The 18885-nt window shown below is 45.0% G+C and overlaps 2 protein-coding genes across 3 annotated transcripts; both read left to right on the top strand.

Moving 5' to 3' along the window:
• Positions 1-701: 701 nt before the first annotated feature.
• apol (apolipoprotein L) lies at positions 702-17090 on the top strand. The gene is made up of 5 exons (XM_029250403.1): positions 702-772; positions 3202-3798; positions 4215-4310; positions 6458-7266; positions 16966-17090. Exons 1-5 carry the CDS (start codon positions 753-755, stop codon positions 17088-17090), a joined length of 1647 nt encoding a protein of 548 aa, XP_029106236.1. The 5' UTR covers positions 702-752.
• On the top strand, positions 11785-14950 carry LOC114910202 (amine sulfotransferase-like). 2 transcript variants are annotated; one of them, XM_029250363.1, is made up of 6 exons: positions 11785-11993; positions 12814-13019; positions 13699-13825; positions 14133-14221; positions 14407-14587; positions 14693-14950. In XM_029250363.1, the coding sequence occupies exons 1-6, from the start codon at positions 11852-11854 to the stop codon at positions 14818-14820; spliced, it is 873 nt and encodes a 290-aa protein (XP_029106196.1). In that variant the 5' UTR covers positions 11785-11851; the 3' UTR covers positions 14821-14950. The 2 variants fall into 2 exon arrangements, with proteins under 2 accessions (XP_029106196.1, XP_029106195.1); XM_029250362.1 differs by having other exon boundaries at positions 14127-14221.
• Positions 17091-18885: the final 1795 nt, after the last annotated feature.

Genomic DNA, 18885 nt, shown 5'->3' with positions numbered 1-18885 from the left:
CTGAACCAAAAGTACCGACACAGGTGTTGTTATGAACGGTAGGGGGCGCAGATGTGTGATGAACTGAAGTTCATGTTAATAATCGCTTCTTGACCTATTGTATAAGACATAAGTGTGGTTCATTCTAATAAATCCCCAGACAGCGTGATGGAAGAGGGCTCTTACACTACAGCAAATCGCCAGAAAAGAATATATTAATTGTATATATGAGCGGGGGGTGCGGTGGGGCGGTGGGTTGGGCCACAGTCCTGCTCTCCAGTGGGTCTGGGGTTCGAATCCCGCTTGTGGTGCTTTGCGACGGACTGGCGTCCCGTCCTGGGTGTGTCCCCTTCCCCCTCCGGCCTTATGCCCTGTGTTACTGGGTAGGCTCCGGTTCCCCGCGACCCCGTATGGGACAAGCGGTTCTGAAAATGTGTGTGTGTGTGTATATATGAACGGGTCATTGTCAGTAACACCCATTTATTCACTGAGTCACAGAAATGTTCATGATCTGGAATTGAGTCAATAAAGTGTGTGTTTTCCTTCATTCCTCCTCATTCATTGGTGAGCCGTGTCCTCCAGTTCTCACTCCTGGGCAGCAGTGGAAATTGTTGTCCTAAGTGCTGCACTCCTCCCTGGGTTAGGACACCTCCTTTTTGTCCTTCTTTCTCTTTCTATTTCTCCTTCTCGATTCTGATAAGGCGGAACGGGCCGATCGGCGCTCAGTCGGGTGGAGCGCGGAAACGAAAGGAAAACAAAAGGCGGACGACAGAATGGGCTCTTCGGTGCTACAGTGAGTTCATGTGTGGATACTGTTACTTGACATGATCTTCTACTTTAGTTTCTTCACATCTAGTACCCTTGAGCAAGGTACTTATCCTATCCTAAAGTTGCGCCAATAAAATTACCTAGATGGGTCAATAATTCTAATCTAAGTTCCTGTAAGTCGCTTTGGAGAAAAGCGTCACCAAAAATGGATAAATGTAAATGTATTTAAACTTATAGGGCAGAGTTATTTCGTCCTTATCCTTTGACTTCAAATGATTCGTGAAACTACGATTACAGGTGAACTGAAGTAAAAGTTTGTTCAAACAGCCGTGTTTTTATATAATGGGAAAATTTCTTGTAATTTATTCATTTACGGGGGTGCAGTGGGTTAGACCGCAGTCCTGCTCTCCGGTGGGTCTGGGGTTCGAGTCCCGCTTGGGGTGCCTTGCGACGGACTGGCGTCCCGTCCTGGGTGTGTCCCCTCCCCCTCCGGCCTTACGCCCCGTGTTGCCGGGTAGGCTCCGGTTCCCCGTGACCCCGTAAGGGACAAGCGGTTCAGAAAATGTGTGTGTGTGTGTGTGTGTGAATTGGCTTCTCGCCAAACTTCGAGAACTCCAGCTCTTCTGTGAAATACTGCAGTTGAACTTAATAATAATAATAATAATTTTAATAATACAGTCTAAACTTTAGTCTAAAGGGTTACTCAATGCCTAAAAAGTCGAGAAAATGACTTCTGCTCATTTGCCAGGGCGAGCTTTGCTCAAAGTTTTGTACAGAAATACGATACGGTTTCAATACAAAATTCGCACTGAAAACATCACACAATGTGCTGAACTTTAAGATCAGGTCCAGATCAATCCTTTACACACCTACTCCTGTAATGTAACGTAAATGTTTGTATCTCAGAAAAAAAAAAAAAAAAACTACTAGGTAGGTGAGAAGGAGTCGTTGACATTCTGATTCTGGCAAAGTTTTATGCAGCTACTCGTGTGATGAACTTTGGTTCATACGTGGAAAGAAAAGGGTACTTGAGTGAGAATCACACGTCTGTATCTAAGTGTCTCTTCCTGCTAATGTACATTGCATTTTCTATGAGATGTGCATCGCTTTGGAGAAAAGCGTCTGCTAAATAAATACAAAATGTAAACTTGATGTAAATGCAAACGTATGTGCACTCGCTCGTCTCTTTAAAAGCGCAGCTGAACAGCCGGCCAGCACGAAACTGCGCTCAATGGGAGCTTTTACTGCACCCGTTTGCTGAGGTCGTTTCTCAGTCGGTTTTATTGTATGTAAGTCGACGTGTCACATTGCTTGCGGAGCGATAACATCGTTTAAGGCAGGAGGATGTTTGTAACGCTAGGCGGGAGGCGTGGTGAGTTAAAAAAAAAAAAAAAAAAAAAGATTTACGGTGCATCAGCAGACAAGAAAAAGAAAGAAGAGTGGTTAACAGTTAACGAAGTGTGGCATTCTGTCCCCTTCACACTGACACTCCAAAGCTACGTACAGCTCGTGTTTCCGGTTGTCGCCCTGACCGGACAGGTTTTACTCTCCGGAAAGCGGAGGGCCGAACTTTGTCTGAACTTTGTCTCCATCTGCTGGCCGTGCGACGTCTGTACACCAGCATGAATTAAAAAGGAGCCCAGCTCTCTGGAAGTCTTCCTTATAAAAGTGATATATTATATTAGTTTATTTAGCTGAAGTGACTTACAATTCTTTACCCTTTCATACAGCTGTGTAATTCTAGTGGAGTGATTCGGGGTATGTTTATTACATTTATTTATTTAGCAGACACTTTTCTACAAAGCAACTTCCAATGAACTCTATGTAGTGTTATGAGTCCACACACCTTATTCACCAAGGTGACTTACACTGCTAGATACACTACTTGCAATGGGTCACTCACCCATTCATCAGTGGAACACACTCTCTCTGTCACTTACACATTATGGGGGAACCTGAACAGCATATCTTTGGACTGTGGGAGGAAACCAGAGCACCCAGAGAAAACCCAGACACACGAGGATAACATACAAACTCCACACAGGCTGAGTAGAGATCGAACCCATGTCCTCTCACACCACCTAGATGCTGTGAAACAGCAACACTACTCGCTGTGCCACCATATCGCACGTACCTTGTTCAAGGCTACTACAGGTGGATTCGAGACTCAAACCTGTAACCTTTGGGCCTAAATGCAGCAGATCTAACCAGTACACTACCAGCTGTGCAATGACCAAATCTATTCGTCATAAACAAAGCCATACACTATGGTATTTCCAATGAATCAGGGGTTGTTTTCTGCAACACTGTAAAAGCATTGCCTTACTTCTGAAATGAAGCCCTCTGTTTTTCCTCGAACTTACATGGAAATATCTTTCCAAGCACTGGTAGTCAAATACTGAAATATACAGTATAAGAATAGCTCATGTATTTTATTTATGGAATGTATTACAGGAAGAAGCTTTTCAACTCTATTGGCAGCTACACTGAAGAAACTCTGAGTTACATTCATGTGGTGAAAGCATTCTGCAGCAGGAAATTGAAGTGGTTTCTTCAGCGGGAGAGAGAGTTGCAGATGCTGAGGGACATCAAGGAAAGAGCAGACCGGCTGAACCTCAAGTTTGACCACGTCAAGAACTCTGAAGGAAAAGGCAAAGCCATTAAAGAGTACCTATGGAGCAAGCTGACTCAGATTACTGCAGAGAAAAAGGCCCAAGAACTTGAGAAGGAGTTGGATGCCATTATCATGGAGAGTCTCAAGGGGCTGGAAAAACTGCAGCCATTTTTAGAGGCTTTGGAGAAGCTGGCCGTCACGTCACTCTTTGTGTTCACTGAGAAGAACCAGCTGTGTCTCCTGCCTACTGGGACCAGCTGCACTGCTGTTCACTCAGTCATCTCTGCTGCTAGGATGGCCTGCCCCCTGTTAGTCAGCTTCAAGAAAGACATGGCAGAGCTCTTCCTGCCTGATCTTGTCAATGTGGAAGCTTTCGCTGTCGAGCTGGACAAATTCATACAGGTTTCAAAAGATCTCTGTGAAAGGATGGAAAAAGGGTAACCATGAATTTTGTGTGAACACTTTCATTTATAATTGGGAGATTGATTAGATCATTTTAAATGAATCCTTTTGTTTTACAGATCTACAGTCATATCATTGAGTAGGACAAATTATGGGTAAGTGGTATTAGAGTTCTATTGTATATAGAACTTGTTTCGTATTGAATTCATTTATTAATTGTTCCATTTTGTGTAGTGGAGGACTGAATGCAGACATACTATAATCTAACCAAATAGAAGGTTTATGCAGGTATTAACTTCTCTGCTTGTGTGTCCATCAGTCTTGCTTTCATAAACAGTATGCTAAAATTTTCTGAGAATGTAAGCCATAAAATCAGTAGTGAACTGTTTTCAAGCACTAAAAGTCATAAAATGATTAAGTACTGTTTGTATATCATGTGATTTTGTCCCAGAGGAAAAATTACCTACATGCCTGAAACCAAGTATGACTTGAATCCTGATACCGTGCAAGCAATGCTTGACCATCTGAGTGAGCTAAACAACATCAGGTAACTAATTGTTAGTTGTACAATAATTGGTTCCATCTACAGTACTGTGCAAAAGTTTTAGGCACTTGGTTGGGGAGTAAAGCTGTAAAGTGCGGATGATTCCAAAAACAATGCTCTTAAATAATAAACTTCCGACAAAGCTCAGTAACCATCCATCGTCAAAAACTGCCTGTCCTGATCGGGGTTGCAGCAAGGGTTGGCTGGGTCCCGCTCTCTGGTGGGGCTGGGGGTCGAGTCCTGCGATGGACTGGCGTCCCGTCCTGGGTGTGTCTCCTCCCCCTCCAGCGTTGCGCCCTGTTTTGCTGGGTTTGGCTCTGGTTCACCACAACCCTGCACGGGACAAATAGTCTCAGACAGTGTGTGTTTGTGTGTGTGCTTTCTTTCTTTAACGACATACAAAATCCTCACTGTAATACTGTAACTTTTTGCCAAAGGAATGCTTGGAAATCTAAAATATGCTCTTTCCTATTGACACTAATGCAGAAGACATTAAATAATCGTCCAAAACAAAATATTTTTGTGAAAAGTGCCTAAGACTTTTGCACAGTACTGTGGGTCTTTCTGTGATCTCTTTACCCACACATGGGAGTATACACGCACACATATGCACACACACTGTCTGAGACCGCTTTACCCAAACGGGGTCATGGTGAACGCGTTATGTGTTGAGTTAACTTTGAAACCCAAGTTAGGCTTTATAATAATGAATTGCAGAACCTATTCATAATTAATAAAAAGAAGGTATAAATACATAGATTCCTTCTTCCAGAAAAATTTTGACTTTTTTACTTGATTGCGTGTGTTCCAACTATAGGGGGATCACACTCTTTAGCCTCCCTGGGAAAGTCTATGCCGGGGTACTGGAGAGGAGAATCCGACCGATAGTTGAACCTCGGATTCAGGAGGAGCAATGCGGTGGAACACTGGACCAGCTCTATATCCTCACTAGGTTGTTGGAGGGTTCATGGGAGTTGGCCCAACCAGTCCATATGTGTTTTGTGGACCTGGAGAAGGCATTCGACCGTGTCCCTCGTGGCATCCTGTGGGGGGTGCTTCGGGATTATGGGGTTCGGGGCTCGCTGCTACGAGCTGTTCGTTCTCTGTATGACCGGAGCAGGAGCTTGGTTCGCATTGCCAGCAGTAAATCAGACCTGTTCCCGGTGCATGTTGGACTCCGCCAGGGCTGCCCTTTGTCACCGATTCTGTTCATTATCTTTATGGACAGAATTTCTAGGCGCAGCCAGGGAACGGAGGGTGTCTGTTTTGGTGGCCGTAGGATCTCGTCTCTGCTTTTTGCGGACGATGTGGTCCTGTTGGCTTCATCGAATCAAGACTTAACAGCGTGCACTGGGAAGGTTTGCAGCCGAGTGCGAAGCGGCGGGGATGAGAATCAGCACCTCCAAATCCGAGGCCATGGTTCTCAGTCGGAAAAAGGTGGATTGCCCCCTCCGGGTTAGGGGGGAGTTGCTCCCTCAAGTGGAGGAGTTTAAGTATCTCGGGGTCCTGTTCATGAGTGAGGGAAAAATGGAGCGGCAGGTTGACAGACGGATCGGTGTGGCGTCCGCAGTAATGCGGTCATTATACCGGTCTGTTGTGGTGAAGAAGGAGCTGAGTCGTAAGGCGAAGCTCTCAATTTACTGGTCAATCTACGTTCCTACCCTCACCTATGGTCATGAACTCTGGATCATGACCGAAAGAGTGAGATCGCGGATACAAGCGGCAGAAATTAATTTCCTCCCGCAGAGTGGCTGGGCGCACCTTTAGGGATAGGGTGAGGAGCTCAGTCACCCGGGAGGAGCTCGGAGTAGAGCAGCTGCTCCTCCGCTTCGAGAGGAGCCAGTTGAGGTGGCTCGGGCACCTGTTCTGGATGCCTCCTGGACGCCTCCCTGGTGAGGTGTTCCGGGCATGTCCCACTGGGAGGCGGCCTCAGGGCAGACCCAGGACACGTTGGAGAGACTATGTCTCCCGGCTGGCCTGGGAACGCCTTGGGGTTTCCCCAGAGGAACTGGAGGAGGTGTGTGGGGAGAGGGAAGTCTGGAGGACTCTGCTTGGACTGCTGCCCCCGCGACCCAGCCCCGGATAAGCGGAGGAAGATGATGATGATGATGATGATGATGATGATGATGCATGTTCATTGTTTCTGTCAGGGTGAACCAGGACTTCAGATTGGCTTTCCTGTTCAACAGTGACGCCTTCCGATTCATCCACCTCTTCAGTGAACACCAGGACAGGATGCAGCAGTTCTTGGCACAGCTGGAAGAGGGCGCTGTTCAGTTGGACAGAATGAAGATGGGGTCGAATATTTCCAGTGTGGTGGGCAGCTCAGTTGGGCTGGTTGGAGGGGTGCTTTCCATTGTTGGCCTGGCAATTGCCCCACTGACAGCAGGAGTATCTTTGACCCTCACAATGGTCGGGGTGGGACTGGGCGTGACGAGTGGAGTCAACAGCATTACCACGGGTGTTACTGAGCTGGCAGTCAATGCTCACCAAGGGGAGAAGGTTAATGGTGTCTTCCAGAGCTTCATGGAGGATGTGGAAACCCTGTTGGAATGCCTGAATCAAGTTGCCAACTCCCGTGTAATGAAAATGGAACCTGACAAAGTGGATACTGTGGTGGGTGCAGGGAAAGTCGTTGTAAGGACTGGCGTACTTGCTAAAAGCATTGACGCCATTGTAGATGGTACTTCTGCCCTGAAGATACTGAAAACCAAAGAAGCCAGTGGCAAGGCGGTACTTCAGGAAGCCGGTGCTGCCCGGAATTTACCAAACATGGCCTCTGAGCTTGCTGACTTTGGGAAAGCTGCCAAGGGCACTCCCCTCGCTCTCTCAAAGTCAGCAAGAGCTGGCTTTATTGCCCTCAATTCGGTCTTTGTTGGACTGGATCTCTTTTTCATCTGCAAGGACAGCATTAATCTGGCTAAAGGCAACAAGAGCGATGTTTCCAAGATCATCAGAGGTCGAGCATGGCTGTGGCAGTCTGAGCTTGATTCATGGCAGAGAATCTACGACTCTCTGTGTAGAGGAATACGGCATTTCACAAAAAAGTTCTATCATTCCGGAGAAGCCATTCTACTGCTTGTAGTTTGCATGTGCATTTTAAATTAATCATTTGCTCAAACAAAAGCCAAATTCCACATTATATTCAGATATGTTGATTGCATTATATTTCACCTGAAATTCATTTAGTCACAAAAATATCTGTCATAGGATTTGAGATGATAACTGGTCTAACTGCATGCTTTCAGGAAAGCTAAAATATCTAAAACAGAGCGCATTGAGAAAGCGATGCAGAGAACACAGTCGGATGTTGAGGCGGCATTTCAACCCACTGATGAAGAAAAAGAGGGAATTGGAGCTTTTGCTCTCCATTCTGTCACCAGCTGTACTTGTTCGCCTTTAGAGGTACATCTTGTTGCTTGGATGAAAGGGTTACGTGATGAGATGAGATGGGATGGATGAGAGAATCAAACAGTCAAATGTTATGTGGTCAAGAGGGTCACACATGCACTACGAAAGACCAGGCTGATAGAATGAGCTGTGTGGAAGCTAATATTGCCCACCTGGAATTGAGGGAATTCTCCCTCACCCTTGCAGCTTTGCAGACAAAACGCTGCTTTAACAGATAGCATGAATAGTGTTTAAAACAGCTTTGCGAGCACTCAACACAGGATCTCGGCTTTGGCGGAGAGGGCAGATACACAAGACGAGTCAGTAGACGACCTAAAACAAAAAGTGGTGTGGCACCAGGTGAAACTGTATGAAATGTAAAAACCGCTGTTGTAATATGAACATTGTAGACTTAAGTCATCCAGAAAAGATGCCATTTGATGAGCTCACCAGAGTATTTAAACACTATGAAGATATACCGTGGTTTCTCTTTTCCAGGTTGTCAGAGGAGTCTACATGACAACCCACTGTCTGCCATTACATGTCATGTTAGAAAAATGTATTCCTTTAATTTGATGATTGCCTTTCTATCCCTTTTACTGTGTATCTCAAATATTGTGTATTGCTGTCTTAAAGGGTCATTTGCTCAAAATTTGTTTCAGTGAGTCCTGATACATATATATGTACTTTTTCTGTGGTCAATAAAATTGTTTAAAGGTGCACTTTTTCTGGAATATGATGTAAAAAACAGCAGAGCAGGGCAATAATTTAAGAAATTGCTACACAAATACATATTAACTTCTTAAATTTTTTTAAAAAAAAATTCTGACTATTGAATACTGTATTGTTAAAATACATAACTGTTATTGGACAGTTATTTGCTTATAGCATTATTGTTTTTTTCCAATAAAAAACAAACCCCTATTTAAAAATACCAAATTGTGTTTATTTCTTTGAAATATAGGTAAGATTGGAATGAGCAGCCATGTTTGTGAAGGTAAGTGAAAGAACCCCAAAGGAATGAAAACCTGATACAAAATAACAGTGTAAAAATTAAAAAAAAAAAAAATTAATAGCTTAATTACAGTTCTGGATTTTTTTTTTTTTTTTTGCTTTTCATTACACTTCTAAATAAGGTTGCCAACCCCTGCAGAAGGAAATAAGGGACAGTACAAGGGGACACTCGGGATTTCTTTGTAGCTAATGTACTGTATATGTGTAAAAAAGAAATCTCTGCTTGACTGAATTAAATGCTAAAAGGAATCTGAGATACATTTAATTTCATTATATCCTCTGGTAAGCCAAAGAGGCGAAACACATGGAGGAATAGGAGCTCTGGTCTGGCTTATGGATATGCCTAACTTCTGCCAGAACGCCTTCCACAGCCGAGAGGTGAACTGGGGGCCCTGGTCCAACACTATATCCTCTGGTAAGCCAAAGAGGCGAAAGACGTGGAGGAATAGGAGCTCTGCGGTTTCTAGTGCTGTCGGGAGCTTGGGGAGGGGTATCAGATGGCAAGCTTTGGAAAATCAATCTACGACGGTCATTATAGTGGTAATACCGTCCGAGGCGGGCAGGTCCACTAAGAAATCCAGCGCAATGTGGGACCGGGGCAGTTTGGCACCCGTAGGGGTTCCAGGAGTCCCGCAGGCTTCTGGTTAGAGGGCTTGACTTGGGCACACACCTGGCACGCCTGAACGTAGTCTTGCGTGTCCTCAGGTAGCGACGGCCACCAGAAATGCTTTTGGAGGGGAGCCTGGGTTTTGCTGTACTCTGGGTGGCTGGTTGCAGGATGATCGTGTGCCCACTGCAGGATTGTGGCTCTTAGGGGGAACGTATTGTTTGGCAGCGGGCTTACCTGGAGGCTCGGACTCTGTGGCCAGGGCTTGGGTGAGATCTTGGCTGAATTCCCATTGCACTGGAGCCACGAAGCAGGCCTGGGACAGGATGTATTCTGAGTCTCGTTCGAGAGGCTCTCGGTCGTGCATGCACGAGAGGGCATCTGCCTTGGTGTTCTTACTGCCTGGACAATAGGTGACAGTCAAGTTAAACCGGGTAAAAAGAGAGCCTACCTGGCAGGTCGGGTGTTGAGGCGTCTCGCCATCTGCAGGCACTCCAGGTTCTTGTGGTCCGTGAGGTAGATCAGAACCCCACGATTGATGAGGTCCCCGAGGATGTGGTTCACAAAGGCCTGGAAGACACTGGGAGCATTAGCGAGAATGAAGGGCATGACCAGATATTCGTAGTGGTCGATGGCAGTGCTGAAAGCAGTCTTCCATTCATCACTCTCGCATATCCTTACCAGGTTGTAGGCACTGCGCAGATCTTGCTTGGTGAACCACTGTGCTCAGTGGACGTGTTCCAGGGCTGCCGTAAATAGAGGCAAGGGGTGAGGGTATTTCTTGGTGACGCGGTTCAAACCCTGATAATCTATGCAGGGGCAGAAGCCCCTGTCCCTCTTCACGATAAAGAAGAACCCAGGTGCAGCGGGTGAGGTGGAGAGTCGAATGATCCCCGCCGCGAGGGCCTCGGTGATGTACTGCTGCATGGCCTGTTGCTCAGGTATGGAGAGAGGGAAGACCCGGCCCCGGGGAGGTGTCGCTGCCGGGAGTAGGTCAATGGCACAGCCTCAGGGCCGATGTGGAGGTAGCACTGCTGCCTGCTCTTTGCTGAAAACTTCATCCAGGTCTTGGTACTCGGGGGTATGTTCACCTGTGGGGGAGAGTCCAAACACTTGACCGACGTGGCCCTGCATGAGAGCCACAAACAGGTCCCCTCACATTGCGGTCCCCAAGACACCAAATCACCTGTGCTCCACTTAAAAACAGGGTCTTGCAGGGCGAGACACGGAAAACCGAGGATTACTGGGTTCTCGGGAGCAGCGATAAGATAAAACTGCAGCTGTTCCTTGTGGCAGGCCCCCACCCCCAAGTGGAGGGGTTCGGTCTGAGTGTTGACAAACCCCCTTCCCAAAGGCTGTCCGTCTAGTGTGCTCACTTTCATCTGAACTATACACTGGAGCCAGGGCACGCTGTGTGTCTTGTCGAACCCTATATCCATAAAACAACCTGCAGCCCCCGAGTCCACCAAAGCTTGGGTTTCCACGGAGTATTGTCCCCAGGATAGAACCATGGGTGCAGTGAGACGGTTACAACGGAGCGTTCCACTCACCTGGGGCTTGGGGTGGATTGGGCAGTTGACTCGGAGGTGGCCCGGGTTCCCACAGTAGAGACAGAGGCGGTTCTGGAGTCAGCGCAGCCGTTTGGCGGTGGTGAGGAGGCCATGTCCAAGCTGCAGGGAGTCAACCTTCTCTCGGGGACGGAGGTGTCCGTCCGGAGCAGGTCGCAGGCTGGGCTCTCTTTCTTAGACGAGGCTGTCCAGCGTGACAGCTGTTTCGATGAACCGATCCAGCGCCCATCTCTAAAATCGTCTATGCATCGGGACGGTGTGCCATCGTACCTTGCCAGGGTCGCCAGCCGGGGGGCGTGTTCAGCAGGGAGTGTGGCTGCGGCAGAAAGAGGTTCCTTTGGGACCGGGTCGGTCTGCGCAATCAGCCCCTTTTCCTGCTGCACGCTTACCAGGTCCTAGAAAGCATCAGTCAGGCGCCTGAGAGCCTGCTCATGCGCTCCCAGCCGTGCCCCCAGGGTGGCGAGCACACGTTGGTAGAGCTCCTGCTCCGCTGGGTCCATTTTCAAGGCAGAATCACTGTCATGATTCCATCCAGGAATTGAATCGTCGGACCCAAGTGCAGAGCCCAGGCAGAATTTATTGAGGAGAATCGGGAAATCATCGTCATAGCCATGCCCAATGACAGTGGGACTCACACATGCAACACAGCTCTCTCTCACATTTCTTTTCCTAATCTTTTAACACTTTTAACAATTTGTGTTATATGGGACAGTTGGCAACCCTAAACTTCTAAGCCTACCTTGCTCTGAGTTTTGTATTTAAAAGACCACATCCCCTCCTTTTTGACCGAATCTTATTTTCATGTACAGTTACTGTTATCGGTGATATACTCTGAGGACAGTTCATGAACATGTTCAAAGTCCAACCTGTGGTGTTAGCACTTTATTTGCTTTGCCTTTTGTACCATACTTCCACTACGTGTGTTTGATTGACCACTTTTAAACACGTAGAGAATAGAGAGATACATGGAGCCTGTAACACCTTATTTATGCCGATATAAAGGCTACATTTTTGGAGTAGGAGAAGTCACTCCGGAGTACATTGATTCACTTGAGACATTTGAAATAAGAGACAGTGATGTTTTTCTTGTCACTTACCCCAAGTCAGGTAAGAGACATCTAAGCTTTAGCAGTCTGTTTTAAACTTCCTCTAAGTAACTTAAAAATTTTACGTTTGATTTGTTAAACAGTTTGAGAATATGTTTGTTACCGTGAAGTGAAGCGTTATATTCAAATTTCAGGATCATGTCAGTGTTTTTTTGGGTTGTTGTAATACCAAATGTAAACAGTGAAGTTAGATAAGAAGAAAAATGAAGGAAATAATGAAACATATGATGTGAACTAGGTTACATACTAGGCTCCAGAACAACAAAGAAACATGCTAAATGAGTTGAAACTAGACCTTTGTTGGGCAAAACTGCGCAATGAATGTGTAAGCACATGCTAAGGGACTAGTAGACTTTAAAAGTAGTGTTAGAATTACTTTGTCATACTCACTATTACATTTATTTAGCAGACACTTTTGTCCAAAGCAACTTCCAACGAACTGTGTGTAGCGTTATGAGTCCACACACCTTATTCACCAAGGTGACTTACACTGCTAGATACGGTACTTACGAGGGGTCACTCATCCATACATCCGTGGAACACACTCTCTCTGTCACTCACACACTATGGGGGACCCGAACACAGCATGTCTTTGGACTCCAGGAGGAAACCCACACAGACACATGGAGAACGTGCAAACTCCCCACATACTCTTGCATTACTCAGGTGCTGTGAGACAGCAGCACTGCTGGCTGCACCACCATGCCTCCCACCTTATTTCTCAACTACAGCCTGTCAAGAACTGTTGTTTTATGGTCTGCAGTTTGTGGATAGCTTATAAATTGTGTGTTTGAACTGGAAATCACTGTCTCCCCCTTTAGGCACTATATGGACTCAACAGATCATGATATTGATCAATGAAGAAGACGGCATGAAAGACGACTACAGTACTAACATGGACAAGATGCCTTGGCTGGAGTATCCCAAGGGAAGAGGGGATTATGCTAAGCGCCCCTCTCCTCGGCTGTTTTGCAGTCATCTCACTCCTGCACTAATGTCCTTAGGACTCAAGGACAAAAAGACAAAGGTGAGCTTGAATGGAGATCATATACAAAGTGTGTGCGGTGTGATGGCGCAGTGAGTCGTACTGCTGTCTCAACATGTTGGAGTGGTGTGAAAGGGCGTGGTTTCAGTCCCTGCTCAGTCTGTGTGGTGTTTACATATTCTCCATATGTTTACATGAATTTCCTCCGAAAGGTCAGAAACATGTTGTTCAGGAGGATTGGTGGCTCTAAAATCACCCATAGTGTGTGTGTGTGTGTGTGTGTGAGTGACTAAGAGAAAGCATAGTTCACTAATGTATGGATGAGTGATTCATTGTAAATCAGCTTGGGGTGAAAAGGTGTGGGCTGATAATACTACTACGACATAGTCTTCAGAAATTACTTACTTACTAGAAGAAAACCATGTAAGTATTAAAATATGATTTAAAAATCAGAACCTCTCTTTTGCTATAAAGGATGGAAAAAGATGTCAAAATACAATAAAAGGACAAATGAGAAATTATATGTAATGCTTAATTTGGACACAACTCGGGTGTACTTTGATTCATTTTTACCCTGCTTTTAAATGTAGGTTTAAAAGCACGGTAAAAACGGCTTCAGTGGCTTGATTGTGAGTGATGTCTCCAAGATCTCCAGAGTGAAGAATCAACTGAATTCTTCACTGTTGGCAACAAGTCCTTTTGATTTTCTTTTTTTTTCCAGATTGTGTATGTGATGAGGAACCCAAAGGACAACCTGATTTCCTACTTTCACTTCTGCCATTTCTGGAATCAGCTGGAGTCACCTAAGAGCTTTGATGATTTCATGGAACAATATCTTAAGGGACTTGGTATGGTTTAACTTGCACTCTCACATCAAGCACATCATTCTGACTTGTAAGCGAAAAAGGAGTTTTAGGCTGCTTGTTTAGATATTACTAGTTAGAGGTCGCATGAAGTATACTTCCATGGTGTCAAGGTATCATAGAGGATGTGGGAGAATAGAGGACATAGAGCTTAGTTAGAAGAAGGGAGGATGAACAGCAGAGAATGGGAATTGATGGTGGAGGGAAGGTGTCTATATCTACTTGTTCTTGGCAAATATGTTCACTGTTGCTGGATGGATGCATGGCTGGTACACCACTTCTGCAGTTTCAGGTGGCTCTTGGTTTGACCACATCAGAGAGTGGTACACCAACAGAGAGCAATACAACATCTTGTTCCTTACCTATGAAGACATGATCAAGGTACTTCATATAAAATTTGTGTTCAACATGAAGGGAAAACCTACGTTCATGTAAAAGTTGTTGAAAATATTTTTGTTGCAATTCTGCTAAGCCCCACTGATTATTAGAAACAAAAAAGAAAATGAAGACACGAGACAGTAGCTGTGATCATTGTCACCTCTAACCATGTGGTCTCTCTTAACCAGGATCTGAGGACCGCAGTACAGAAGATCTGCACATTCCTTGGAAAGAACCTAGACGACAGGGCAATTGACCGCATTGTGGAAAGGGCTACTTTCAAAAACATGAAAAAAGATCCATGTGCTAACTATGAATTTTTTCCAGAGAATTATATCAATCGTGAGAAGGGCAGCTTCCTGCGCAAAGGTTCGTTTGGAGGAATAAAATGTTCTGTGCAGCCACACAGCCATTTCCTAGACCAATTTTGAGTTGCCAGTGAAGTCTGATGTTCTCACAAAAATTTTCCTACAGGTGTGGTTGGAGACTGGAAGACATTCTTCACAGTTGCTCAAAGTGAGACATTTGACCAGATCTACCAAGAGAGAATGCGTGACCTGCCTTTGAAGCTCACCTGGGATTTAAAGGAGCTTCCTAGATAATGTAGTATTCATAATAAGTACATATTAAAGAGCAATGACTGAGTGACCGGTTAACACCTGCTGTCAGTCGGAAAAGCAGAATTCATTTAATGTGTCCATCTTCTAGCAAAAAACAACAAACAAACCTTTGAAGGTAATAATAATAATAATAATAATAATAATAATAATAATAAAACCTAATGAAAATGTTTTGGGCAATTTATAGAGATTCCAGCTACTCTGCTGTTTCATAAATTCGCTTAAGAAGACTAGATTGATGATTATTATAATACACACACACACACACATTTTCAGAACCGCTTGTCCCATACGGGGTCACGGGGAACCGGAGCCTACCCGGTGACACAGGGCGTAAGGCCGGAGGGGGAGGGGACATACCCAGGACGGAACGCCAGTCCATCGCAAGGCACCCCAAGCGGGACTCGAACCCCAGACCCACCGGAAAGCAGGACTGTGGTCCAACCCACTGCGCCACTGCACCCCCTCCATTATTATAATAGGTTGTGTGAAAGAACAGAAAAACTAGCAAAGGCCTTTAGACCGAAAGGTCGCAAGTCCAAATTACAGCTGTAGTACCCTTGAGTAAGATACATAACCTAAAGTGCCACATGAAAAATGACTAAAGTGTATAAATTGGTAAATAACTGTAGGTAGCTTGACTTTGTTGGTTGCGTTGGAGAAAGGCATCAGCTAAATGTGAGTGCTTTCTTAGTCTGCACATTTTTTTTCATATAGGTGCAAACAATTGTCCTGGAAATTCTGTCAAGGATTTCTCTCACGCGTTTGTCTTTTTTTTTTTTGATTATCACATGAAGGAATGTAGAAAAATGCCAATGAAGCACAAATGTAAAATTAAAGGCAAAAAAGAATTCCCAGTCATGCTTTATTTTACACAGTAATACTGACTTCATGATACTGCACCCAGTCTTTTCTGTGTAACTGAACTCTGTACAGGCTGTCTCCGTGTTTGAACGTCCGACTTAGGTAAAATCCATACTTACCAACCAACCCCAGTAAAGCCTGTTATATTAAAATTTCGAGTTACATACAATGGTTCAAACCAGGTGCTACTTTGCGATGCACATCAAAACATTGCGCGGGATACATGGTCTCAGACAGTGTGTGTGTGTGTGTGTGTGTGTGTGTGTGTGTGTGTACACTTTCTTTCCTTAATGACATACAAAACCTTTACTGTAATATTGTAAATTTTTGAAAAAGGAATACTTGGAAATCTAAAATGTGCTCTTTCCCATTGATATTAATGCAGAAGACATTAAATAATCGTCTAAAACAGGGGTCTCCAACCTTTTTGTGAGTGAGGGCTCCCTGAAGAGATAAAATAGTCTAGAGGGCTACTTGTTTGATATACTCAAAAAGTATATAATTTGTTATAAATATAATAAATATAAACACAGTGGTACTTTTTAAACTTTCAATTAACAACATTATGTCAAAGGGATAATAAAATATCTTGATATCCTGTCCTGGCATAAAAAATATTAATGATTTCTCACAAGTTGTTTTAATATTTTTTATTAAACAATCAATCCTGGAAAATATACAAAGAAAATTTATTGAAATATGTACATTTATCATTTTTTTTTCTTCCACATTGCATTGAACACATTTCCCTAAAGACTCATCACACTGGAAAACCATTTGCACAAACCTAAGTCTTCAGTTGCTTCGTTACGTTCGCTGATATAGCCGTGACTCGTCTTCCAGAGCTTCATGGAGGATGTGAAAACCCTGCTGGAATGCCTGAATCAAGTTGCCAACTCCCGTGTAATGAAAATGGAACCCTTTCAAAGTGGATACTGTGGTGGGTGCAGGGAAAGCCATTGTAAGTACTGGCTTGCTAAAAGCATTGACACCATTGTAGATGGTACTTCTGCCCTGAAGATACTGAAAACCAAAGAAGCCAGTGGCAAGGCGGTGCTGCCCGGAATTTACCGAACATGCCCTCTGAGCTTGCTGACTTTGGGAAAGTTGCCAAGGGCACTCCCCTCGCTCTCTCAAAGTCAGCAAGAGCTGGCTTTATTGCCCTCAATTCGGTCTTTGTTGGACTGGATCTCTTTTTCATCTGCAAGGACAGCATTAATCTGGCTAAAGGCAACAAGAGCGATGTTTCCAAGATCATCAGAGGTCGAGCATGGCTGTGGCAGTCTGAGCTGGATTCATGGCAGAGAATCCACGACTCTCTGTGTAGAGGAATACGGCATTTCACAAAAAGTTCTATCATTCTGGAGAAGCCATTCTACTGCTTGTAGTTTGCATGTGCATTTTAAATTAATCATTTGCTCAAACAAAAGCCAAATTCCACATTATATTCAGATATGTTGATTGCATTATATTTCACCTGAAATTCATTTAGTCACAAAAATATCTGTCATAGGACTTGAGATGATAACTGGTCTAACTGCATGCTTTCAGGAAAGCTAAAATATCTAAAACAGAGCGCATTGAGAAAGCGATGCAGAGAACACAGTTGGATGTTGAGGCGGCATTTCAACCCACTGATGAAGAAAAAGAGGGAATTGGAGCTTTTGCTCTCCATTCTGTCACCAGCTGTACTTGTTCGCCTTTAGAGGTACATCTTGTTGCTTGGATGAAAGGGTTACGTGATGAGATGAGATGGGATGGATGAGAGAATCAAACAGTCAAATGTTATGTGGTCAAGAGGGTCACACATACTCTATGAAAGACCAGGCTGATAGAATGAGCTGTGTGGAAGCTAATATTGCCCAGCTGGAATTGAGGGAATTCTCCCTCACCCTTGCAGCTTTGCAGACAAAACGCTGCTTTAACAGATAGCATGAATAGTGTTTAAAACAGCTTTGCGAGCACTCAACACAGGATCTCGGCTTTGGCGGAGAGGGCAGATACACAAGACGAGTCAGTAGACGACCTAAAACAAAAAGTGGTGTGGCACCAGGTGAAACTGTATGAAATGGAATGTAAAAACCGCTGTTGTAATATGAACATTGTAGGCTTAAGTCATCCAGAAAAGATGCCATTTGATGAGCTCACCAGAGTATTTAAACACTATGAAGATATACCGTGGTTTCTCTTTTCCAGGTTGTCAGAGGAGTCTACATGACAACCCACTGTCTGCCATCACATGTCATGTTAGAAAAATGTATTCCTTTAATTTGATGATTGCCTTTCTATCCCTTTTACTGTGTATCTCAAATATTGTGTATTGCTGTCTTAAAGGGTCATTTGCTCAAAATTTGTTTCAGTGAGTGCTGATATATATATGTACTTTTTCTGTGGTCAATAAAATTGTTTAATTTTAAACAATTTTAAATGCAGGGCTTTAGGAATGATGCGTGGAAAGTCGGGTGGATCCTCAGGTGATGTGGCAGCTGGAAGCAGTAGGAGACCAGCATTACACAGTGGAGGACTTTGAATGGACCAATGTACCGGGGGTTGAGCTTCCTGGATAGGTAGGCCCCCCCTGAGTCCCCGGTGGACAGCCAGACTCTCTGCTCGGGCGAAAAAGAGAGCGGACGCCTCCGACGGTCCTTCTGCCACTTCACCTGGGCCTGGCTGTGAAGGAGATGCCGCCGAACGGTTCGCCAAACTTCGGCGCTGGCCTAGTACCATGCGTCCACTGCCGGTATGTCACTGGAGGCAGTTTGCTATGGGAACAGCAGGGGCTGGTACCCCAACATGCACTGAAATGGAGAGCAACCAGTGGACCCATGAGGCAGGGCATGTTGGACATATTCGGCCCATGGTAAGTACCTTACCCACTGCCGGGGCTGCTTCATGCAGTAACTGCACAGGAACCAGCTTACATCCTGCCGGAGTCTTTCCACTTGCCCGTTCGCCTGCAGGATGGTACCCCAAGGTCTGGCTTACGGATATGCTTAACTTCTGCCAGAACGCCTTCCACAGCCAAGAGGTGAACTGGGGCCCCCGGTCCGACACTATAACCTCTGGTAAGCCAAAGAGGCGAAACGTGGAGGAATAGGAGCTCTGCGGTTTGTAGTGCAATCTGAAGCTTGGGGAGGGGTATCAGACGGTAAGCTTTGGAAAATCGATCTACGACGGTCATTA

The sequence above is a fragment of the Scleropages formosus genome, chromosome 3, assembly GCF_900964775.1.
Source record: "Scleropages formosus chromosome 3, fSclFor1.1, whole genome shotgun sequence".
In the NCBI taxonomy this organism is placed as follows: domain Eukaryota; kingdom Metazoa; phylum Chordata; class Actinopteri; order Osteoglossiformes; family Osteoglossidae; genus Scleropages; species Scleropages formosus.
The sequence above is the reverse complement of the archived record's forward strand: the minus strand, read 5'-3'. Positions and strand labels throughout refer to the sequence as shown.

Excerpts from the sequence above, each read along its gene's own strand:
- apol (XM_029250403.1), top strand. The coding sequence starts at position 753 with ATGGGCTCTTCGGTGCTACA. Across the intron at positions 4,311-6,457 it reads AGTGAGCTAAACAACATCAG|GGTGAACCAGGACTTCAGAT; the intron begins GTAACTAATTGT and ends TGTTTCTGTCAG. Across the intron at positions 7,267-16,965 it reads TGTTTCCAAGATCATCAGAG|GTCGAGCATGGCTGTGGCAG; the intron begins GTCGAGCATGGC and ends AGATCATCAGAG.
- LOC114910202 (XM_029250362.1), top strand. The coding sequence starts at position 11,852 with ATGGAGCCTGTAACACCTTATTTATGCCGATATAAAGGCTACATTTTT. Across the intron at positions 13,826-14,126 it reads ACAATATCTTAAGGGACTTG|TTTCAGGTGGCTCTTGGTTT; the intron begins GTATGGTTTAAC and ends CCACTTCTGCAG. Across the intron at positions 14,588-14,692 it reads GGGCAGCTTCCTGCGCAAAG|GTGTGGTTGGAGACTGGAAG; the intron begins GTTCGTTTGGAG and ends ATTTTCCTACAG.